The sequence below is a fragment of the Camelus ferus genome, chromosome 20 (genome assembly GCF_009834535.1).
Source record: "Camelus ferus isolate YT-003-E chromosome 20, BCGSAC_Cfer_1.0, whole genome shotgun sequence".
Lineage (NCBI taxonomy): Eukaryota > Metazoa > Chordata > Mammalia > Artiodactyla > Camelidae > Camelus > Camelus ferus.
This window is the reverse complement of record NC_045715.1, coordinates 36,918,443-36,944,482: the sequence shown is the minus strand read 5'-3', so window position 1 is coordinate 36,944,482 and position 26,040 is coordinate 36,918,443. Positions and strand designations below refer to the sequence as shown.

The following is a 26,040-nucleotide window of genomic DNA, read 5'->3' as shown; positions in this document are numbered from 1 at the left end:
CCATCCATGTTGTTGCAAATGACAGGATTTTCTTTTTTATGGCTGAATAATATTCCAGGGTGTGTGTGTGTGTGTGTGTGTGTGTGTGTGTGTGTGTGTGTGTGTGTACACTTTATTCATCCATCCACACATGGACACTTAGGCTATTTCCATCTCTTGGCTATCGTGCTGTAATGAGCATGGGAGTGCAGATAGATCTTCAAGATTCTGATTTCATTTCCTTTGGGTATATACCCAGAAGTGGAATTGATGGATCATATGATAGATCTATTTTTAACTTTTTAGGAACCTCCTTACTATTTTTCATAGTGATTGTACTAATTTACATTCCCACCAACAGCGTGAGAGGGTTCCTTTTTCTCTATACCCTCGTCAATGATTATTTCTCATCTTTTTGATTCTAACAGCTGTGAGGTGGTATCACCTTTGATGTCTCATTGTCTTAGGCTGATAGTTTATAGGCTGAGGAATGCACTTATTTTACTTTATAAATTATTTCACTTGAAATGCATTTGTGGAAGAGAATGGGATATGAAATGACTAAACGAGTTGACCTAAGTGTTCATAAGAACAGAGGCAGTGCCTCATTGTTAACCATTTCACAGTTTGCTGTTGCTAACTGATTTCTCCTTTTCTGAGCTTGTTTCCCTCCCATCCTTCATAAGACTTGAAAAAAAAATTTAGAGGAATAAAGATAGGAGAGGAGAAAGAACAGATGGCAGAGGATTAATACCTGTGATGAAAGAAACTTACAGCATTTGCAAGACAACCAGATGAGTCTATAGAATGATATTTCCTTTTCTTTATTACCTAATCGTATGGCTGAAATAAGAACTAACACGACGGGTAGACTATCCCCTATAATTCTTACAATAAATAATCCTTGTGTGTTTCAACATTGCCACCAGTAATGCTGAGGACGCCCCGTTCTGCTCACTCCTGGTCGTCATTCCGTCAAGGTTTAAAACAAACATGGAAATGCTAGATAAATCTTTACATTCCAATCAACCACTGTGCTCTGTCAAATCTCTCAAAACTTATCTTCAAATAGAGGAAGACTTCTATTATGGAGGAGCTAGGGGCATTAACAAAGCGTGCTTTCCTATTACATATCTTTAAATTCCACTATTTTAGTCCAATTGCTTATTACTTACAGAGACTAATTTTGAGTCAGTGATCCAAAAAGAATGAGTGTCTCTGAAGACTGCTTCTAACAGACATCTGCTCCTTCTGAATTTCCTCTTTGTGGAAATTTTGTTTCCCAGTGTTTTTCTTCATATATTGTATCTCACCTTTACCTTTAAGCATTACCCTTCTGCCCTGATGGTACCTTATTTGGCATCAGGAACCCCTGGTGTCTCTCTTATTACTACCTGGGAAACGTTCATTTAGCCTTTCCATTTCATACTCTGTCCTCCACTTCTTTGCTCAACACTAACATATTTCTAAAAGCAATTTGACTTCTTTTCTCGGTTTTCTAGAGAACAGCTCATGTTTTTCCAGGCGTTAGCGAGCCTGAGTTCAATGGCAGGGATTTAGAGATGGAAATATCTATATTCTTCTCACGTAACTTAGAGCGTTAACAGCCAATGGCATATGTGGAGCTCCTTGAGGGAGATTTGTGGCTCACCTAATGGTTCTTCCCTATTTTAAAAGATAAGGGATGGCTTTTCAATTACTCTGAGTAAACATAGCCAAATGTCAACTTCAAATTTAATTTAACATAGGCAATTTAATCTGAAGCAGGGTGAGCAGCAAGAGATATGAGACCAAACAGGTAGAAAGTGTTTGACATTTAATTGTAAATACATCGCTAATTAATGGTATGCCCTGGTTCTTCAATATTTGTACCTCCGTGCCACTGGAGAGAAAACGACCTCATATTTACTCTTGGCAATGGGAACTCATGTGATTGCAGACAGTTGAAAAGCATATATGTATCAGAAACTTAATAGCATCTTTTCATAATTTTCTAATGACAGTAATATTCTGATGTCAAATCAGGCCAAAAGTAATAATATAGAAAGCAACGATTATGATGTTACTTTATTATTGCAGAAGTTCATAATAATTAGCATAGAAAAATTAAATTTACAAATAAAACATACCACTGAAATGCACATTGATTTTTCAGTCAGTATAGTTACTTTAAATCTTTATGAATATAAAATAAAGACATCAAAGAAGTAAAGTTCCACACTCTTCAAATTACAGAAATCTGAAGATACCACTTCTGATTTTTAAGACTAATCATCTAATCAAATATATTTAGAAACTTAAAGTCAATGCGAATGATTTAGTAAACGATTTGGAAATGGATATACAAATAACAAATGCACTGGATATTTTTATTAGCATTTTCCTTTTGATAAGGTAATAGGAACTTATGAAACTGATCAGGAAAACCTCTGCTAATTATAATAGGTCATATTATGTTGCAACTAATTACTATTATGTATTATGAAACAAATCACACAGAGTATAACTTAGAATAATAGTTTTTGCCTTCAAGGGTAATTCTGTAATTCTGTACCAGTGTCATAAAATATACCACTGTATAATTAGGCTTGAATATTTTAAGAAAAAAATAAATCTAATGTCATACCAGACTATTATACCTTACATTATTATACTTAATACTCCAGGATCAGTAAATCCATCTTAACATTTTCTTTTGATGACGGGTAGGATATTCCGCTGACTGGCTACCCAGACTCGCTTTAAAGACGGTGATTGTTAATGATCGGTGACTCTTAGTGAATGAATCATGAGTCCTCCAGGTATTTGGATTGGCGAAGGATCTCTCGTTTGACTTGCTATTCTGAAGGTTCTATATAAAAGTAAAAGTAAAAGTTAACAATATGCCATTCTAAGGACTTTACAAATGTGTGTGCGCTTATATTTTTGGTTGGTTTCTGTGCCTGGAGGGGAAAGTAATCAAGCTTTTAAATGTAAAGTTCCAAGCGTAGAATATTCTGGTGAGTATCATGTACATGTAACTATGATCTCCAAGTAACCATTTTCAAAAAGAAAAAAAAGAGTCTTTTTCTCCCCGATTTTGGGGTGTTAGGACAGAGGTTTTGTTGTTGATGACACTGTTGTTCTGTTTTGTTGCTTCCTTCCATGACGGCTTTTACTTTTGTCACTTTCGTTTACTTAACCCTAGACCTGGATCTTTCAGATTACATGTAAAGATCAATTTTAAATTGTATGGAAAATAACACATAACTAAATATAATATCCTTAGCAGTATGACTGGTTTGCTTTAAAATACATATTCAAATATATTTAAGATTTTTGTCTCTAATGCTCCCATTGTCATCCAGTAAAAGAACATGCCTTTCTGTGCAGGCAAGGAGGTGAAGTAACAGCTGATATGCAGGGAATTTTGATTAGCCATAGACCTCATTTATCTGTGGCACCACAGTAATCTGTAGAAAAGCATGGACCTGTGTGGCAGATGTGAACTTTGTACACTATGTGTGTGGCTAAGAAATAAGATTGAGAACCTTTAAAATAAGATTTTAAATTACCTCCCTCCCCCCAAAATTAAAAATAAATAAAAACAGAAATAAAAATACTTGACCACACCTTGATTATTTAAAATAAAATAAAATAAGATTTTTGGCTAAGCTAGGAAAATTTTTGTGTTCCTCTCAAACAATACCTCTGTGATGGAAGATCTAAGCAGGCCCAGTCAGTGAAACGTGCTCACAAATATTTTAAACCAAATAAAGGAACGTTTAATAAAGTCCAAATGCTATTTTTTCCCCCTCGAAACTGACTCTAATTATTTAGCCTTTAAACTACATCTTGGAACCCAAAAGAATATCTTCTCATGCAAATACAACTTTTAAGGCCTTGGAGAAAAGCAATTTGTTTGGTACTGGTTTTGGTAAGCGTCAAATTAAATGGTTAGAGGAGTATGTTGAGCTGGGATTACACTTAAAAATAAGTAAGTTTGAAGGTCTGTAGGCAGAGCACACATTCATCACGTGTCCCACCCCGTGGTACTGCTATTATCTGAATTCTGTAGGGGATGCTGGTTGACCTAAGCCAAGTTGCGTTCAGCAAACCCAGTGTCAAGCTAACGAGGTCCTGTTATACAGGGATTCCCCCCCCCCTTTTTTTCAATCTGAAGGAAAACGTGTTCAGGGCTTCTAAACACTAAAGAGAAAATTGTGGGCTTAGACCAATGTTCAGTCTAGTGCCAAACTTCCACTGGAAGTTTCAAATCCACGTGGTAACAGATGTATTCAGAGCGCCTATCCTAATAGAAAAATCTTTGTAAAATTTTGCTCTATTTAATGGTCTTTAAACTTCCTGTTTCAGACAGCTCTGTTGCTTGATTAAAACAATATTAAAATTAAAAAAAAAAAGACTCCCCACTGAGTCTTGTGTTCGATCTGTGAGTCATCAAACCTTGGGGTCTGAGGAACAGCATGTGTACGTGGGTCACAGGGTTTGCAGTCTTCCCCTCTGAGTGTCATAAGATAAATGTCCGCCACCTCTTTGCCCTTGGGCCTAATTCTACTGATCAATATATGTGATATGTGTGTATACACACATGTGCACACACACTATATATATATATATTTATTCATTAATATTTATGATACTCAACTTAGATAAAATATACACATTTGGATAATGAGTAAGCAAGTGAACATCACTGATATTTAAATATGTGGTTACTTTTAAAATTAAAAGTAAGCCACTGTGCACCACTGTATATCTATTTGTAATGTTATATAAGTGGAAAAAATTTAAATCCTAGACATTTGGAAATCTAGGGGAGGATGTGTCTCTAACCCAAAGTCTCCCACGCCTGCTGGAGCATTTACTGCATTCACCAGGGGGGCAGCCGAGAAAAAAGAAGATTTGGAAAGAGTAGATTAATGTCAGGCAATCAGTCTTTCTAAGGGTACCCGGTGAGACCTCATTACATGTCTCATTGAATAACTATGTATTAAAACATGAATAAAACTCATTAGCTCATAAGAAATTATAGTGAGAGTAAATCTTTGGGTCAATATAAACTGTGTGACGTGCCCAGGAGGTGCATTCTGTGAGCTGACAAATCCTGCAAGTGATCTGAGTAAGGATGATAGCAATGTTCAATTTGGATGTCATAGGAAAGCCAGGGGAAAGCCTGGTAGCAGTTCCATTGGAAGAACAGTGCCTGTGTGCTTATAAAGTGCAATGTGAAGGACCCCCCTGTGACCACAGTGCCCTTACACGTGAAGACTGAGAGTAACGTTCCCTTGGACCTCGCCCACACCAAAGAGTTGGTTTTGTATGTCTTAACGGAGACGGTTTCCTCCTGAGCCCTGCATTAGCCCTGCCACGGTGACCTGTGCTGTAACTGGACTGGTCCCCTTCAAGCCCCTCCCTTCTGAGCTGCACCCAGTTACCTCATCTTGAACATAACCAAGAGAAGGATTCCGCAGGTGATGGTCATGCACATGACAGCGTAGATGACTTCTCCTAGAAACAAAAGAGTTTTAAGAATGACTGGATTTTTAGAGAGAATAAATACTGAAAATATTTCAGAGGATTGATTTTTGACTGACCATTGAAGGGGGAGTGAAAGCCACTGAGAGTTATTTCCTTCGCACGTTTACTTTTATGCAACGCAATGCCTTGGACATTAGACAGAGTTGGATAATCTGAAAAGAAATCACAAAAAAGGAGATGAAAGTATTTAAGGTCATGCATTTCTTTTACCTTGTGGGTTGTAGCTTGCTTTATGTTACATTGTAAGGCAGGAACTTATTTCCACGGAGTGATTTTAATAAAATATGATAGATTATGGCAAAAGTGGGAGCACATTTCTTAAATTTTGACAGCTTTTTTTCACTCTTTAATCCAATAATTTCCTAATAGAGATTGTTTTTTCAAACCATGATTAGAAAAAAAATTACATTTTATAAGATAATTCAATGTACCTTATATATAAACTGGGCGGAAAAAACCCAGTAATTTTAGGCTGTCCATTGGGATATTGAAAAAGACTCCTTCTTTACAAGAGTAATTGTTTGAATGTACTTTCAATGAAACCCCATCGCCCTAAGACCCACTGGATTTATGAATTCTCAAAGTACACAAAGGAGAGTCGCTAAACCAGTCTCCCTGTTCACCTCTCTACGCAGACACTTCAGTATTTAGTTTTGCTTATTTTCCCTATTCTGTGTCACTTTTTTTAACCCCTTCACTTTCTGTTGATTTTACCTATTTTTGCTTTAATTAAGGGACCCTCTTGGCCTCTCTGTGGCCCTAGTCTTCTTGGCCATGTTTTGCTAAACACATTTCCACCCCCCCTTCCCAATTCCTAAGACAAGGAGATGTGGTCCTTAGAATTTATAGATGGATCTATTTTAGGTGACTTCTATTGATAACTCTGGATTGAGATCACTCTTAGTTTTGACTCGATTCAACATAAATATGAATGTCAAACATGCCAATAGAATCAATTTCTTTGATGATAATGATTCAGGTGGGTTTTGAGGCTTAAAAAAAGAGGAAAATGAGGTAAAGCCTCCACTGGAGAGAGGCTTTGTTGGCCTCTGTTGTAGATGTTTCGTGCATTTTTTGAGACCTGGAAGTCTAAGTCTGAGTGGATAGTTTTTTGCAGAAGGGAGTGTATCAAATAGCAGAGCATTCCATTCAGTGACAGCTTAGTGACAGTAGGTTCTGAGCAGGAAGGGAGATGAGAGCACATCTAACCAACAATTCAGTCCTGTCCCCACCCACAGCTGATGCTACTTGGAAGCCAAAGTTTGGGGTCCATGTTAGGAATAATTGGTAGAAAGGACAGAGTCTTTCAGATCAGTAATAAAATTCTCAGGGTGGGTCCAGGGGAAGCAGCCCAATATAAGAGCTTGGAAAAGTAACAGGATTTTGTCACTGAAAACTCGTTCTCCAGGATTCTGACCTCTAAAGCAGTGAAGACATTTTTAGTTCAAGATTGGTTTAATCCCCAACTCCCATTGGATTATCATATATTTATAAAAGTCTGACTTATTTTGGAACTGAAACATCCACCTCTTCTGAATGTAAAAGCAATGCAGATAAACCTTGTGATTTTTTTTTTCACCTTTGTGGTTATAACATAATTTTGTTATTCACTCTAAAGTCAGAATGGAAAAATCAAGCTATTTCAAATAAGGCCATTTTTATAACGGTGGTCCTTTTGGGGAAAATAAATTTCAATCAAATGAAGGGTATAGATTTTTAGTGAAATACGTGACGATAATGAAATTTTGTCCTTAAATAAGTTTGGACTATTAAAGAGAAATTAGTTTTCTTCTTCATAGCTCTATGGCATTTTGTGACATTCATGCAGATTCCTGCCCTAAATGTAAATGCATATACTGTCCATTGGCTGATTATTCCAATAATGCTACAGTCTTCCTTTATGAAATTCTGTCCCTAAGTACATTTCGCCTGGTTAGGTACCACGATTCATCTTTGTGTAAGGAAAAGGGTCTTGTTTTGATAAATTAGGCTATCATTTAGATATATAACTGCCCAAAGTAACTGTTAAACGTTCACCTCACAAAACTTAAAGAATCGTCTCATTCACTAAATTTCACTCACATGGAACTCATTAACGAAGTTATAATAGATCAATGACAGAAATGCTAGCGAATGATCCCAGTGAAATTTTTAATGTGACTAGCAATCACTCCACAATCCTAAATATTGCACCCTAAGAGGATACCGAATATCAGTTAGAGAGATTAATGTTACAGAGAGTTTCTTGGCTACTGAAGCCCGACAGACAGTCTTCCCCCACCTTTTATAAACAGTGAGGTTTACTGTGTTTTATAACCACGAAATTAAAGTCGGCAGAGTTAATAACCAGCCTCGGTCCCACACCATCTGCTGTATTTATAGATAAACACTGTCAGTGACTTGTTTATCTTAACTCGTGCCCTAGAGGAATTAAACACTATTATGAACTCCATTGTGAAAACCCTGTACATTTGATGGGAAATCAAGATTAATTTCAGCCTTACAGTAAGAACAGTTTTAAATAGTAGTCTCCCCAGATGAGCTACGGAGATGTGATCATTTCTCCTTTTTGCTCCCAAAAACCTTGTGCAGCAGCGCCTAAGAGTTGATGCAGACCAAAACTCTACTTTGTATCATTTATGTGAAGTGTAAATGCATTGTAACAAAAATGTGGTGGATCAGACACAGGGTAATGGTTTAAAAATAAATGTCAACATTCTTGAAATAGAAATTAAACATATCACAAGCTGCAAAAGCTGTAAACCTTCAATTAAAGTTTTAATTAAAACATAACCTGGAAGAGGTTGGAAGAGTGACTGGAAGAAAAAAACCTGATGAAATGAACATTTTCATAGAATAATGCTTCAGATATATTTTTGGAGCTGTCTTTTTCATTGTTCATGTATCCCATGGCATAGTTAAAACGCCACTGTCCTATTTCCATGTTTGAATAAAAGAGTGCCAATCCCATGACAACATCCTAGTGAGAATGAAACTTCAAGGATGATCTTCTTGAGTCTTCCAGGGTTGGTGTTATTTCTAATTTGGTCAATATTTTCTCATCTGAAGGGATGACGATTTCAAAATTAGACACGAGTTTTGAATTTTTTCACCTAATGATCACGAGTGAGATCCCATATATTATGAACCCTTTAGATCGTTAGAGAATGAAAACCTCCTTCTAACGGAGCTCAGGGGCGTTGCTCTGGGAAGAAGGGAAATATCCATAAACAAGTACAAGTTTGAAAAACCAGTACGTTAGTAAAATGAGAAGCTGAGTATAAACACATACATCGTGGGTCTAACACCATTAGTACTAAAATGTGTGTTGTAAAAACTAAACCAACTAAATAAGATGCTTTTTATAGACGGTGATAACATGCCATCAATGAGGCATATTTTATCTAGTTCACAAACGTCAAAGACGCTAAAGTGATGTCTTAGATTTATGTTCTAACACTGTGGCCAAACACACGGTGGTTGCCAGGGGCTGGGGGAAGCGGAAACTTAAGAGTATGAGTAGAAGGGTATGAAGTTTCCAGCAACGCAAGATGAGGAAGTCCTAGGAATCCGCTGTACCTCACAGTGCTTATTGTTAACAGTGCTGAATTGTTCGCTTACAGTTTTTCTCAGACAGTAGCACTTAGGTTAAGTGTTCTTATCAGTCACAATAATGGAGGTTGGCAGGAAATTCTGGAGGGGATGGATATGCGTGGGGTATAGACTGTGGTGATGGTTTCCTGCTGTGTGGTTATCTTCAAACTCATCAAGCTGTCTGCGTTAAATATGTACAGCTTTCTGTACATCAAAAACAAAAGCAAAGCAAAAACAGAAAACATATCAACGAGTAACTATGGCTCCTTCGAGAACATCTGCCCTGATCCTTTGCTGAGAGCCGGAAGCTCAGTGTTACCAAGGGACCATACTGACAAGTCTAGCATCTGCTCTCTGACCCCTTGGTTGAGTGCCTGCTTGGTGATTATGGCGAGTTTCAACTGCACTACTAAAATACCTTGAACGTTCTACAATTTTCTTAATAGTTTCTGCAAATAAGGAAATCATCACTGAGGCAGCAATCCAAGTGCAAATCATACTATTTCTGATAACTAACAGTGGACTTGATCAGTTAAGTATTACTGTTTTAGAAGGCAGTGCTTTTAAAGCTTGAAATTAAAAAAAAAGAAATCTGTCACTGGTAGCTTTGGGCTCATACAAAATAGATCTAAAATATAGATTGAAAATAGGGATAGAATATTCGTGGCTAGAGTATATTTCTGTAAATACACAGGTGTGGATGTAGGGTAGAGCGACAAAATTGGATGAGATTCTTGGAGTATCTAATTCAAACTTCCAGCGCAGTGATCAGTCCTGCCTTATTCTTTTATTTTATTTATTTATTTTTGGTGGAGGGGATAATTAAGTTTATTTATTTATTTGTTTTTAGAGGAGGGACTGGGGATTGAACCCAGGACCTTGTGCATGCTAAGCATGTGCTCTACCCTCCCCCCTAATTCCGCCTTATTCTTGACTGGCATCACCATTCCAAGAATGAGCCGTTTTATACTTTGTACCCTTCTGTTACCATTGATGATCAGTTCCAATTAAAATAGAGTTTAAAATATTGATTTTAATATTTAATTAATTTTAATTGAAATATATTTTAGACTGCTCCTTTATCACCTCAGGATGACAAATCTACCTTTTTTGTTGTTGGTATCACTGCCTAGCCCTCTGGTTGCTCTGTGTGTGTGTGTGTGTGTGTGTTTGTGTGTGTGTGGTGTGTAGATCACACTGGAAGGGGACCACAGAGAGCAGTGCTTCTGAAACATTGGTGGGAATCTTCTGTTTAATCTTCAAATGCCTGTTTGGATTCAGTAGGTCAGGGATGAAGCAGAGGTTTTGAATTTTCATGACTTCCCAGGTGATGTGGATACCACTGGCAGAATGTCACACGTGTGTATAGAATGAGAGATGCGTGTTCACACTCATGCAACACACAAAATGCTCTACCTGCATGAAGATGCTGCTTAGCACCTGACAAGGCGCTTTGACCAACACTTTAATTTTATACAACAAGCCAAATAGAAATGATTAGCTCAACTTAAAGCGACTCGGGCTCAGCGTCGTTGTCCAAGATCACAGAGTTGATAAATAGTGAAGATGTGGTAAGTAGCAAACTTTTCTACCAATTATATATAATATATATATATTTTTTAAACACCTAATGGAGACCACAAAAACACATAAAAAAACATTTTCAGGTTATCCAGCTTTCTCCAACATGGCAGCCAACAGGATTACAATAAAAAGCATTTAATAGTACGATCTGACGGCAAATGTTCTGCTGAAATTCACAACAGAAGACCTAAAATCCAATAGCTAAAGCATCTGAGATGCCTCACATATACCTGTTGGATTTATCAACTTGCACACAGCTCCGAAATACACTCCTCATTTCAACGCGGTCAAATAACTCAATCACTTTAACCTTGGCATTTAACAGAAATATATTAAAAATGAATGCTGCCATTTTCAAGGTGATTATCTTAGACTGGGCCATCAATAGGAGTATTTTCTGTTTTTACAGATGCAGGCTTAGGATCATGTGTAAAGCTTTCCAGAGTATTCCCCAAGCAAAGGGCACACAAAAAATAATACACAAAAGATCAGTGTAACCATATAAAATCAGACTTGGCTTTTTTTTTTTTTTTTTTTGGTTGCTATAATCTATGTCTACATCAATACAACCTGAGTCTCAGATAAAAAATATAAAGTAACCCCTCTTGTTTAAATCTGCTTATATCTGGAATGAGTTTAATAGAAAAAAAAAAAAACAAACAAACGTGTTCCCAAAATTGAACAGTAATTTTTACCTTGAATTATATAATTTCAAGGAGAACTGGTGATAAGACAATTGTAACAGAAGAATGGGAACATTTTACACCATATTTTACCAATTTTATAAGTTTATGTTTTCATAAATGAAGGTTTCTAATGTACCACATTTTTTAATGAAAAAGTGTGTGTGACAATACCATTAATTGTCCAGACGTCATTTGGAACTGAGTAACTGACTAATTGTCTACCCTTTTGGAAATGTGTAAGACTTTACCTGGCTGGTGGATACATTTATTTTTTTTTCATAGGATGGAAAACACCCAGGAAAAGAGAGTTAGGAGAAAAAAAATAAAAGGCTAGAGATACGTTTTTGGAAAGTCTTCACAGTCATTTGCAATGATGAGATGATCCAGAGGGTTTTGTAAGTTATTGAGTTTTAAAATGGAAAAAAAAAAAGTGTATAACTGCAGTATTTCTTCACTGCACATACATTTGCAAATCTTCAAGGGAAAGTTGAATATAAAAGTATGAAATATGCTGCTAATTCTCTTTTGCAGTCTCCTTGGGAAAAGACACCACATCCATCTAATTTACAGTATAACACGGCTGTCACGATGCCACACCCATGCATTTATCTAATGGCCAAAAGTACATCTCAGCAGCTTTCACATTTGAAAAAGCGATCTGTCACTGTGTAGTGACATTTATATCATTGCATAATGCGCAGTTCCTTCTCACCCCTAACTGCCGCTAGCCAGGGGTCTTCACATTAATCACACATTTTTCACATATTATCGCCGTCTCTTACAATGTGAATTCACTGTCCCAAGTGCAGTGCTCACGGTTACCCAATCAACAAAAATCGGTTCAGAAACTCTTTCCCCTGGCGATTAATTCTAGCAGTTAACGTTTGTTCACTGAGGGACAGAGAGAAAGCTTCTTGGCCATTGGATTAGGAGAGATCTAAGGGCAAATTTTTGAGAATTTCTCGGAGCTTCAGTTTTCTCATTTGTAAAAATGGGACTAGCAATGCCTATGTTTGCGAGGTATTTTTTGAGGATGAACAGCTATATTAAAAGTAATAGTAGAAGAAAAGAACACTTGGGGACTTCGATGAGGAAGAATGTGACTTTGTGGGGCAGCAAGGAAGGAAAAAATAGGATAAGAGAAGGGGTTCCTTTGGGTGTGTGTGTGTGTGTGTGTGTGTGTGTGTGTGTGTGTTTTATTTTTTTTCTCCTTCCCTTTCCCTTTCTTCCCTTCTCTTCCTTGTCTCCTTTCTTTGGGAAGCTCTTCCTAGGCCAATTTACTGAAGCAAAAACCTTCTGTCATTTTCTATCTCAGAAACCTGATTCCAGATGAACACAGTAAATTTAAAGTTAGGAAAAACAGAGTTGTCTAAACTGTCCCACGAAGCACACGTTCTGCAGAACACTTTTCTGTGCTAGACAAATCAAAGAGCCCATAAGTAAATGACTTTGGAAAATTCTACATTAGACAAAATAAATTATATGCTTTTTTTTTTTTTTGCTGCAAGTATTTTCAAGATTTTTACTGTACTAGTGGGGCACACTTTATTTAAATTTATTTTCTCCGTGGGTTATATTTGGGAATCCATTAAAAAAAAATGTGATGCACATGAGAACAGCGTATTCCCAATAGCGGTCTTGCCTTAAGCCTGAGTCTATGAACAGGTGTGAGAGCCTCAGCTGTCCACCCAACACGTGGCATCACCTAGAAATCAGGCCTGGTGTCTGAAGTCACTGAAGTTTGGAGACTGGGTGTGACTGTACCAACCCAGCAAAAACTGTCTAATTCAAGAGCAATACTATTCCACAGATGAAAACTGTCGACACATGGTAGAGGAGACATGGTAGATAATGTTCCTGGTGAACGTTAACTCTCATCTCTCCTCTCATTCATCTATCAACTGAATGGTAAGTAGAGGGAGAAGATAAAAGGGAGAAAAGCTTAAAGAAAGGTGAAAAAGAAAGATAGTGGACTTGGAGAAAGGCGGCGAGAGCACTGAAGAACAAGTCTTCACCTTGGGGTTGGGAACGCTTTCCTCTCTTTGTGGGGAAACATGGGGCGGTGGGAGGTGTGGTCTTGGCAGTTTCTCCGTGCACCAACGTCAATGTCAAGTTCACCTTATTCTTAAAAATAAGTATGAGATGCAACATCATCATCTCTACTGGGATTAAATTATACCTGAAGCAGAGAGGGGCTCATTATTGTTACTCAAAAACACCTTCAGCTTGCATTGCAATACAAGATATTGGCCCTTGTAAATATGGATTTTCCAGCTGCTTCATCACCTTAAATAAGCTCACAGAGACATAATGAGAATTGGAAATAAAGAGAGGCTACCAGTAAATACAGACAGTAGAGCAGAGTGTAGAGCAATATGGTGGAGTGGGAAGAGGCCCGCCTTTGGCTTCAAGCCACAGATTCAAGTCCTTGCTCTAAAATTCGCTCAATGTGTGACTGGGCGTACTTCAACCAACCAACCAACCAACCAACCAAGTCCTTTTGTGCCCAGGCTCTTATTCTATTAGATGAAGACATTCATATTTATTGGCTGATTGTGAGGCTTAAATGAGACAAGACATATAAAGTATATTGCCGAGGGCCCACAGAGGAGCTATATATATATTTTTTTAATTAGAAAAGTATGTTTTGAACGTGATTGCATATCGGTATTCACTTTGGAGCATTTAAAACTGAATTCCTTGGCCTTATCATGATGGGTTTTGATTTAATAGGTCAAGGGAGAAGAGGGGATAACGTACTAGACATTCATAATTTCAGAATCTCTCCTGACACTTTTAATGAACAGTCTAGATGGAGAACCATTGGGTAGAGAGGAGAAGACACACGATTTTGGAGGTGTTTTGGAGGTGTCTGGAGACAGAGCAGGTTGTAAATCACACCACTGTGGGCTTAGTGGACTAGAACTTTGTAGTGAGAAAGAGAAAGAAAGAGGTCGGAAAGTTTGGTTCAATAGAGAAAGACTGAAAAGAATCAAGAGTGTAACCAGCTGTATGTGTCAAGCCAGCTTCTCCGAGTGAAGAAAACCCTGTTTGGATCAGTAAGAGATCTTACCGGTACCAAGTTCCCTTTCAGCTCGCTGGCAGTATTAAAAGACCCCAAAACAACTAAAAGCAGCAGTAATCCGTGGTGGAGGAGGGTGCTGGAATGGAAGTGTGGGCCAAAGAACAGCGAGAAAAATTAACTGGGTCGAAGCAGCCGCGTGGAAGTGTTGGAAGGAGCTATTAGGGTTGTAGACATGTGCTCAGTGTACGTTTCCCCTGTAATAACTACCATATGTACTTTACACAAAATGCCATTGTATGTCTCAGGCTGTCTGTTACGCTGGGGAGAGGGGCAGAATGGAGGTGCTGGTGCTGGATCACAGCCGGTGGGGAAACTGAAATCATCACTAAGCAGCATCTTCCTGCACAGACCGCAGTGACACACAGCACTGGGGCACCGAGCTGAGGTGCCCTGTGAAGAAAGCCCTGCACTCTGATTCACAAGGCTTCTTTCCTTTCAGATGGCCTTGACCCCAACTAACGCAGGTGTACAAGCAGGGATGAGAGGCGTCTGGCCTCTTTCTGCAGCCGAGTTGTTTTGAATGTCCCTTTCACATGCCTAGGGCGTGTGGCCACCTGAACACGGTGCTAATGCAAGGGCAGAGCATCCGCCCTGGAGTTCTGGCAGACTCCCAGCGTGCTGCAAACTAGGGAAACTCAGTGTTCAGCCTCAGCGGCAACCGAAGGAAGCCATTCCACCCTAAGCTGGAAGCCAGCAGAAAAGAAGGAGGCAGAGGGAAGTCCTCTGGCACAGACCCACACTTTAAAAGCAGCACCGAACACTCACGCTGCCCAGCAAGGCAGCTTCCATCCACTCCACATTCTTTTATCGAGTTTGAAAACCAGTTTGTCTACTGTGATTTGTACCACAAGCCCCAAATAGATGCTTCCCAAAGAGTAACAGATGAGAAAAATAAAAAGTACGTTGTACCCAGTCTTACAGATTACTGGACACCAATATGATAAGGAGAGCCTTCTTACAACTTTGAGATTAAAAGACTACTTACTGATGTTCACAAGGCTGTACAAGGTTGTCTTGGACCCATGAAAAGAACTCTAGAAGATGGTTTGAGACAATCTGATACTAATAGAAGACGAATGATTGTCATTATCAATGGATTCTCAACAAATGTCTACTCCAGGCTTACCTCCCTCATGTCTAAGTACCGAGTGTTATTTTTTTTAGAGTCCCCCTTTAAGATGATATCCAGCATGTAGGTGCCAGAGCAACACCTATTACGTGCCCACATATGGTGTTTTATGGGAATTCATCTGATGCTATTATATTGTTGTCACAAGAACACTTGGCTCTCTAAGCCAGGAATACACATGCTCACAATAAATGATTTTTATGGTTCCACACACACAATCATGATGCACAGAAAGGATAAAGGAAAGGCTGCTTATTTCATGCAGCTTTGGCACTAACTCCATCCCCAATTACAGGCAGCGAGGGGATTGCATGGAGCCAATGAAAGCATAAGGGTGGAAAATGGAAAAGATAGCACTGTGCTCTCCTATACTGGAGACTGATACTGTTCAAACTGTTAACGGTATTGTTTTGTCGTTTTACTTCTCCCCATGATCTTAAATGCTCCTTCCTTCTCTAGTAGATGCCAAAATGTAGTTCTCATTCATCAGTGGCGACTCTTTAATCTTCCCTTCCTGGCTCAGAGCAAACAACAAAGGGAGTCACGGATGATTGGTGGGAGCTTTCATGCTCAGTGGCAGACTTTCCACTCCCCGCCTCCCCGCCCTTAACAACAGCTAAGCCTTTAAGGGTGGAGTTGGGAGAAAGTGAAGGTAGGAGACAGCTGCCCTCCTGTTGTTTCTGTGGAGGGTTTGTACACTTCAGTATTTCCAGATGATAGCTGTGCGTGAAGCAGTTTCTGCAAACGAGGAAGCCAAGCCAAATTTGCTGGGTTTCAGGTCTGCAGGCAAAATTTAAACCAGCTGGATTTTATTGGGAACTTTTGCATGCGAGTAAACCTAGTGGTGAAACTAAAGCCAGAGTTTGTCTCCACTGGAATGGGGCCACATCCTTAGGGACCGCCCCTCACCCCTGTCTCTTCCCTTAAGGGAGTTCTGAATTTTGAAAGTTCCTGGGAGAAATCTACCAGATTACTCCTTGGAGTATCTGATTGGAATCGTAGCCAATGAGGATGGAAGGTACAACCAGAAACGATGTCTCTCTTAGTCAAATCTTCAGAGGGATGAGAGGAAGCTATGTCTCTCTCTGTAACTTGATTTTAAATTACCCCCAATTAAACCAGCTAATGACTTCCTCTACACATGTGCATACAAACACAAAAGCCAACACATACATATATTCACTTAAACTCACACACACACACACACACACACACACACACACGCCTGATCAGAATGGCAAATAACACCAACATACTGCCTTCCAGCAAACACACTTTCAAGGATCCTTTTGTTACACTTGTTCCCCGGGAAATGTAACATTTATAATCAATTGACAATTATAAATTTCATATCATTAGATGTGCACAGAGCAAAAGTTTCACATCAGATTTTGACTGTGCCTGAAGTGAAAATTACCATGTTCCTTGCTAAAAATATGCAGTTTTATAGACTGAAACATTGAAGTTAGCAGCAGCAAAGAAACATGTCCCATTACGATTATTTAATGAGTCTGGGGTACTTTATTTATAAAGCTATTTAGAATGTGGAAAACAAAGCAATAAAAGGTAATTCAACACTAGAGAAAACCCTTTTACTCCAAGTATCAATTTAGATTTTTGAAAGAATGAGTATTTTTCCAAGGGCAGAGAAAAAAAATGATATAGTCTTTCATAAGATTTTAGTATAATCATAGGAAGGAAAAGTTCTTGGCAGACTACTGGTCTTCTTGGCATTAAAAAAAGAAAAAAAAAATCACTCGAGAGCTGGTCCTATACAGAGGAAGCATGGAGGTTGTCTGAAAATGTACTGGCCTTAAAACATATCATTAGTCACCTGATCCAGAAATATCAAAGCACATCTAATGTCAGAAATCATCTATTTCTGTCAAACGATTACCGAAATTTAATTTGGGAGAAACCTGGGGTCTAGGGTGAGTATGACTGATTTCCTCCGGACTCCCTGGGGTGTTTAGGGACCGACCTGGTTTCCTGGGTTCCTGTACTTTATGTTACAACATAGTACACAATTTCAAGCATCCTTTTGTTACATACACATGTTCCCTGGGAAATGTAATGTTTACAATCAATTGACGATTATACATTTTACATCCTTAGATGAAAGTTGAATATAACGGTTGTTAAAAAAAAAAATCAGTTTCTGGTGCCCCAAATTGCCTTGTTTGAATTCTGCCTCTGTTGCCTTCTGTGTGACCTTGGGTAAGTTACTAACTTCTCGGTGCCGCAATTTTTCTTTGATAAAGAAAGAGTATCTAGTTCATATATTGCTTATAAAGATTAATCAAACAACACATAAAATGAATAGATTAGTGTTGAGCACTAATTAGTGTAAGCCTTCAATTAGGTCACAGGGCTTGGAATAAACAAAAGACAAGTAGGTTAGTGTCCATCACCAGGGGCCAGCGTTAAACTGGCAATCAGTACATTTAGATGTTTATAAAACCTTCATCTTCAGGATACAGTATCTCATATAGCTTCAGCTTTCTCCATGTTATTATTTCAAATTGTTGAGGTGAATTTGCAAGCAGATCCATGGAAATGTTCTTTACAGTTTTGTCAAACGGTAGGATTATTCTCAAGACTTTGTCCAGACACTATGGACATGAACGCAGTGTTTCTGAGATCTGCTCCTGGCCATTAGTCATTCTTTCTGCAGTTTCCCTGAGGCAGGTGATAATGCACTTGGAGTACCCCAGCACCTGACAGTCATTGCTTTTCCTAAAAGGTGATGTCAAATGTAGAGCAAAATGCACAGGAAACCTCATCTGTTGGCTTTCCCTCTCTCCTCTAAAGTTGACGCCTTCCAGGACAGCCCCCACTTACACCGTCATTGAGTGTGGACCATTCCCCATAGTCTAATCTGGAAAATGAGTCTGACTTACTGCTCTCCTTGGAAGGGTGGGCAAAATCCAGGGTGAATTTAGCAGGGCTGAGATTTTTTTCTGTGTAGAGTTCTGATGTAGACTCCAGCTCCCAGGACACAACGTCCTTTAAAGTTGCAGAAGCTGGCATGGGAAGCATGACTTACTCAAACACATTAGGGTTTCATATCAGAGGTTCCAACAAGGAACCTTATCTAGCTGATCCCCTGCCACCCCCCGCCCCGGCTTTTGGTTTCTCGCCACCTCCACGCATAATTTCACCCAGTGCAGGGCTCATGTTCTGCGCTGCTGTCTGAATATCAGGGGTGTGGGCTGCAACTCCAGAGATGACACCGCTCTGAGGTTTTCTGACTTGGAATTTTTATCCATCACATCAGTGGTTATCCACGTGGACAAATGAAACTGTGGGGCCAGTGAGAGTTCGTTCAGTGATCCGTGTTTACTTTTTCATGTTAATAACGTGACGATCTTGGTACTAATACATCTGGGTTATATTAATAATTTATTTGTGCCTAATAAGAAACAGCATCGCCTCACCCTTCTTTAATCAGAACCAGCGCCTCTCTAGCTGTTGACCCTGGGGATAGCTCATCGAGCGGGGATCAGTGGGAGGTGGTGAGATCTTTTGCTCCACTGGCTTGGTAAGCAAACTGAAACACATTTAGGAGTCATGACTCTAGGGATGGTGTCGTTTTTGGTGTTCCGAAGCCAGTTCCAATGGACGAGCGACCTGCACACCTTACAAGAAAGTCTTAGGACACCAGTTGAATGTCCTTCCTACAATTCAATTCAATTCATGTCTGACACCATCTACCCAGAGATTGCATCAGATTCCAAAGGTCCTACGAGACTGCCCTCCTCCCCACCACACACTGCAGATGCCAGCCGCAAATCTAGTTGTTAGCCTGTACTTCTGACCTACTAGCTATAAATCAGAGGTTCCCAGGGCCTCCTCCTCTGGTTTGATTAATTTGCTGGCTGCCTCACTCAAAGAAACATTTTAGTTACTAGACTGCTGAAATATTATGAAATGATATAATCAGGAACAGGCAGATGGAAGAGATGCAAGGGTCGGGTGGGGCAAAGGGCTCAGAGCCTCCATACCCTCTCCAGGTGGACCAGTCTCCCATCACCTCCATGTGCTCACCAACCTGGAGGCTGTAGGAACTACCTTCTTTAAGGTTCTCATAGAGGCGCCATTACGTAGGCATGACTGGTTAAATCATTGACCATCGGTGTGATTCCAGCCTCCTGCCCAGCCCCTCCCCTCCCTGGAGGTTGTGAGGGGCAGTACTGGAAATCCCACCCTCTGATCCCTTGGTTGGTTGCCCTGGCAACTGGGCCTTTCATTTAGGTTACCTAAAGGCAGTCCAAAATTCTCCTCATTAACATAACAAAAGACACTTTTGTTGTTCTTATCACAAGAAATTCCAAGGGTTTTAAAAAGAGGGTCCTGGATCAAAGACCAAATACAGTAGACCTTTGTATCTTGGGTTCCACATCCGAGGATTCGACAAATTGTGGATCAAAAATATTTGTGGGGGGAAAAAAATTCCAGGAAGTTTCAAAAACCAAAACTTGAATGTTCTGTGCAGTAGCAAGTATTTATTTATATAGCATTTGCATTGTATTTACAACTACTTCTAAGGCATTTACATTGTATTAGGCATTATAAGTAATTGCAAAGAACATTAATAAACAGCAATCACAATTAAATAGAGTCAGGAGACCAGAAGGACTGACTCCCGGGCAGAGCCCAAGGGGAAGAAGAAAGACTCTTCTTTCCTGGCAAGGACTCAGCCAATGAGAAGCCACGCACTCTGTTTACTACAGCCCTCCCCACTTCCTTTCCCCTCTGTCAAAGCCTCTCCTCCCCTTGCCCTGCGGGGAATGTGCATGTGGCTTGCTGTGATTATAGACCCAGAATATCTAGTTTCTGAATACACCTATCTGAGTCTGTTTGTTTCAGGTCAGCATAATCTAGAGATGATTAAGCCTGTATGGGAGGATTGCATAGGCTAGAGGCAAATCCTACACTGTTTTTGGCAAGGGACTTGGACATGCATGATTTGTGATGTCCAAGGAGGATCCTGCAATCAATCCCCTGCAGATGATGAGGGATTACTATATAAAATCAATGTCACAGGATCTCAAAGCAACCCGTGTTCAAGCTTCTCCAATGGAGGTGCATACATTTATACTTAAAGTGATGGTTCAAGTAAGAAAACATTGGCCGACTTTGGCTGATTTCAGGAAATACTCAATGAGAACTTCAAGCGAGCGGCTCTTGTAAGATCATGAACAACAGAATGGAGTTACTTACGTCAAAGGGACCTAACACGGCGCTGGGAGGCCATTAAGGAGTTGGAACTTACACACATCCACCCCTGAATGCAACGTAAACTCGACCTGGTCATCCTGAGACCACCTGGAACCTGTCTTCTCTACTCCCTAGAAACCACAGCTTAACAAGCAATCTCCTGCTGGCAAGTGGTTGAATCCCTGCCAGCACCAACTGCATTTCTATAAAGGTAACCCAGGTGACTTCTCTGGGACGTCTCTGTGTCGCCTGTATGAACCCTGCCATTTTCCACTTCCCTCAAAGCACGTTTGAGTTGCTGCTCTAATTAGTGCCTCTAAAATTGCCATCCTTAAGACTGCAAGCAAGCTCTTTTTCTTATTTGCAGCCTTTGCGTGTCTTGGTTGACGTTCTTAAAGGGTGGTACCCAAGGAGACAGGATCTGCAACGCCTGCTTTCCCTAATTCCATCTCAGAACTACTGAATCAGACACTTGAGGGTGAGGACCCAAGAGTCTGTGTTCAACGAGCCCGCCGGGTGATTCCCTTCCCGATAAAGTTTGAGAATCATTGCTCTAAGCCACTCTCTCAAGGAAGGCTCAGGAAATGACAAGGATGTCTGCTTGAAATCTTTCATGACATGGTGATGTCTGCTGTCCATGAAAAATGGAATACCAGGTTGACGCGATGTAACAGGCTTGTTAGGTTGGTCTGTTTCTCAGTAGCAGAGAGGTTATGAGTTACGTAAGTTATTTGATATATATTAAATTAGATTTTTCTTTTCTTCTAAAAGGTCTCTAAGAGATCATCTAAGTCCGCGCTGCTTAAAAAGCAATTCCTGGACAAAGAGCTGTAGCATTTCCTGGGAGTTTATTAGAAATGCATATCTTAGGCTTTTACCCAGAACTACTGAATCAACCGTCCTGCATTTTAACTAGAAACTATATGATTCTTATACACATTAAAGTTTGTGACCAGTTGTCCAAATTCATCCTCTGCTCTAAAATCATCCAAGGATTTATTTAAGAAGCCACTAAAAAATAACAAAAAAAGAAGTTACTCATCCTGAACAAAATAAGACACCTTAGATCTTCCAGAAACTAGTCTCTCCCATCATCTGTGTGGCATCTTAATGATTACACAAAAATTATTGATTTGCATCCTTTTCCAAATCCCTTGAAGTCTATAAGTAAGAGTTAATATTTACTGAATTTTATTATGTTCTGGATGTTTCTTTACATGAATTAACTGATAAAAATCTTTGGACCAACATTCTGGGTTGGGATTAATATTCCATTTCACAGGCAAGAAATTGAGGTGAAAAAAAAGTAACTTGTTCACAGTTACTTATCCTGTAAATGACGGAAAGATTATTCAGACCCAGACACGCTGGTGCCATCTTGCTTCATCAACATGAAGTTCTCTAATAAGGTCAATGAATACTTCCAAGCGTGGCATCCGATGACGAGAGGTATTGTTGCAGATCATGGTTTTTAACCAAAACTCATGATTGGGGTGGAGGAGGAAGGGAGATGAAATATCCTGTGTATGCTTTAGCTTTGAAAGCTAATAACAGTTAAATACATGGATATATCCCTGTGGCCCAAACCCAAAGAACTACCCAGACTTCCAGGTAGCATAAAAGCCTAAAGTTAGTTGACTGTGGGTGAAAAAACTGAATTTGGATATTAGGTGGGAACTAAAGTCATTCTAAAGAAATAGTTAATTTGTTTTTATTATTCTTTGTATCATTAACTTATAACACACATGCCTGTTCGCTAAAGAAGTCTAAAGACTTTGCAACTAGTGAAAAACAAGATCCTGAAGGAATGATTTTTTAAGAGGAAAAACACACATTTATACGTGAGGGTCTATGAATTTGATGGACTACAAATTCACTGTGGAGCCGGTTTAATCCAGAAAATACAAAATACTGGACTATGTAGGGGCTGTGTTATAAATATGAATACCGAGTAGAGAAATGATGTTGAATGTTCCTTGGAAAACCAGCAGACTTTTTTTTTTTTTTTTTTTTTTTTAGCACCTGGACTGAATTTGAAGGAAACTGGACTTGAATTAGAGTTTTGTGTAGGAACCAAGAAAAAGTCAGTGGTTTTGGCTAGATGAAGTGATTTATTTGAAGCCAAAACTTAACATAAAGCTCCTGGAAGACTGACCTATATGAATTGGCTATAAGAGAAAGTGATGTGTGTGTGTGTGTGTGTGTGTGTGTGTGCACGCGCACGTGTGAACGGATGAGAGATAAAGAGAGAGAGAGGTTTTTGCAATGAAAATGCCTTTCACAATTCCCTTAGCTCACTGTTTAATTTACAAAGGGAATCTGCATTCTTCCTTTCCCAGACAGCCAGTGGTCAGACGACAATAGAAATTAAAGCAAGAGTTTACTGAAGTGAGTTGGTGACTCTATTAATCCATTTTGCACCATCTTTAAATAATTTTGCAGAAAAATAGGTGTAAAATTTTATGCACGTTAGAAAAAAAATGCATAAAACTATGTATTCGGTACCTCTAGACCTAACTGGGTGTGTTTAAAGAACTTCCTATAAAAGTACTCACTCATGGTGTGCTATTTTTAGATCGAGACCCTTCACTGGGAATAGACAGATGAAATATTGTGAGGCAAGACGAGCCACCACCAAATTAATAATGGAGACCAAGAAGATGAATAAGACAGTCCTACTTTCAAAGTTGACATCGAAGAGGAGCCCTCAGTAGACAGAAGGGTGAGAAATAAGGCTACAAAAAAGAATTAAGTTGTAGATATCGCTCCTAATCAGAAGGGCTCTTTTCTTAAGTTTCTCAAAAGATCAGACACATGTTTAGGAGTTTTTATATGAATACTTCACAAAAGCCAAGTAGTTTTGCAGATCTACTTGGGGACAATTTTCTTTCATCCCTCTTACTTACGGACAGGGTTACCTGTATCCTCTAGTTCATTAAGAGGATAATACACATTAAGAGCAAAAATGTGTTCAAACCAATCGCCTGTTTCAGCGTTGACACCATCCAAGGGTCAACTGTAAAAATTGTTTCCTACTTTTCAGGCTTTTTGAAAGTAGATCTGTAAAGAGGAAAAGTATTGGAAAATAGAAGGAGGCTGAAATGTTTTTATTCATGTGGGCAGGAGCAGTCTTGTCCTGTGAATTCCTGATTCTCTTGGTCAAATACTTGAATAGAAAAATTCCAGCATAAGTGGAAACACAAATGAGTGAGGCTCTTTAAATAGGGAAGCTATATTATTAGGAGGGTTCTGATAAGGGGGCAAAAAAACAGACAATGGTGTTCAGAAAACAGTGTTGGCTTAGAGATGTAATAGACTTTGGTTCATCTATCCATCCATCCATCCATCCATCCATTCACTCACCCGTTTTTGAGCAGCTAATGTGTACCAACTGTGTCTTCAGGCAGTGGGGTGAAGCAGGCCACCCTAAGGGCTGCATGGTATTAAGTCGTGCCTCTCTGAGCACAGACGTTTCTCATTCCCTGAGAGGTGTGAGCTAAAAGCGGCCCTGGGACCTACAGCCAGTGACTGGGCTTTTCCCACATGTGGATTAGAGCAGTGGTTCCCAAACTTGCTTGAAAATCAGAACCACCTGGGTGATTTTTTCTAAACAAAGACAAATTTCTGAGCTTCACCCCAGATCTACTGAATTAGAAAAATTGAGGTCCAGGTCAAATATCTATATTTTAAGCAAATCTCTAGATATTTCTGAGGATTAACAGGTTGGAGAGCCAAGAATTCCATGTCCATCTTCTCAGTACTTTGGGGTTGTCTTTGTGATGATCAGTTTCTTCATTAATAGTGGAAAAAAATAGTGCTCCTAATACAGTTGGGAAACCAGCTGTCTTTAGTGAAGGATTACTATAGAAGCTCCTTAAAATCTGTACGGTAAAACATACAGAACATACAGATGTTTTTGTAAAACATCAGAAAATGAAGCCCTGTGGTCCAGTCCTGAATCCGGTGCCAAAAACAATGGCATTCAAAGGCAGGGCAATTAAAATGTATCAAATATTTGCTATATAACAGGCACTTTATACACGCGATCTCATTCAGGCTCTCTGGATGAATACAGTGTCTCTGGCAAGCCCTAAGAGAGGTACAGCCGAGACCCCTTGGATTCTAGAGCAAGGCTGTGCCATCTGCAAGAGAACCCATTTGCCATTTGAAATATAGCTCCCAAGACAGAGACGTGGATAGAAGTCAGGACTGATGGGCAGTGGTAGATGGCTTCATCACAAGGATGGAAAGAGCATCCTTGTAGACAAGGGAATGAGGTGAAGAGGGGAGTGGAAGGACCATGGCTAGAGGCATAGAGTGGGCGGGGCTTTCTGTCTCAGGTTAATGCCCGGCAGAGAGTATCCATCTCAGAACATCTCAATGACCAGAGAAGCTGGTGGCCTACCGGGTGGAGGACAACCACGCCCTCTTCCGCCACCCAATGCCTGTCCGCTCACTGGGTGTGAAGGGAGTAGTTGTGTTGGCAAGATGGCAGCCAGGCCTGGGCACCCAGACTGGATTCCCTCTCCCAGGCTCCCCACAGACTGGCAGCCCATGCTGAACGCCAGCCCCCCCAGCAACAGCAGAGACCTGGACGGAGACCGCAGTTTGGCAGGTTGGTGGCAGACTGATGGCACCATGACCCTCCCACCCTGAGGGAGGCAGCGATGCATCCCTGCTGGCGTTTACCCCTACTCTGGAGGTGGGTTTGCCTTTCTTCCTTACCATCCAAATACCTCCCCCACTGCCTAACCTATCTGTGCAGATGCAACCTGCCAGTGCTTCACCTTGGACCTTACACCTCCTCCATCCCTCCCCAGAGCTTTTCTGCGCCTGCAGCACGCCCTGCACGCTGGGCTCCACTCAGCCTTTATGGACACACTGTACACAATTTCCAGGGAATCAAGGTTCATGGGACTGCCCCTGAGAAGCAGGAGATGGAATCCAGACAAAAATGTCTTTCCTGTTCTTCTGCCACGAAGATCGTCCTGAGATGCATTTCTCCAAGCACCTTGGAAGGTTCCCAAAAGGAACAGGGCAACTTGGAAGAGCTGAAGTGATAATGTGGGTTCGTTACTCTCAACTTCATTGGACAGAGTCTTAAAGATATGGGCTCAGGAAAACACTGGCTAGTTTGCCAGCAGAGGTCAGAGCGATTAAAATGAGGACTCTACAATGGGAACACAGACTTTCCTAGACCCCAAAGAGTGAGAGATAAGACCGAA

General features: G+C 40.0%; 1 protein-coding gene across 1 annotated transcript in view; it reads right to left on the bottom strand.

The window, feature by feature from the left end:
* Window positions 1-2,229: 2,229 nt before the first annotated feature.
* The window catches only part of GFRAL (GDNF family receptor alpha like), a 53,216-nt gene continuing 29,405 nt past the window's right edge, over window positions 2,230-26,040 (bottom strand). Inside the window, exons 7-9 of the mRNA XM_006182386.3 lie at window positions 5,574-5,669; window positions 5,415-5,487; window positions 2,230-2,830 (exon numbers count right to left, since the gene is read on the bottom strand). Coding sequence (XP_006182448.1) covers window positions 2,737-2,830; window positions 5,415-5,487; window positions 5,574-5,669 — 263 coding nt within the window. The 3' untranslated portion in view covers window positions 2,230-2,736. The remainder of the gene's footprint in view (window positions 2,831-5,414; window positions 5,488-5,573; window positions 5,670-26,040) is intronic.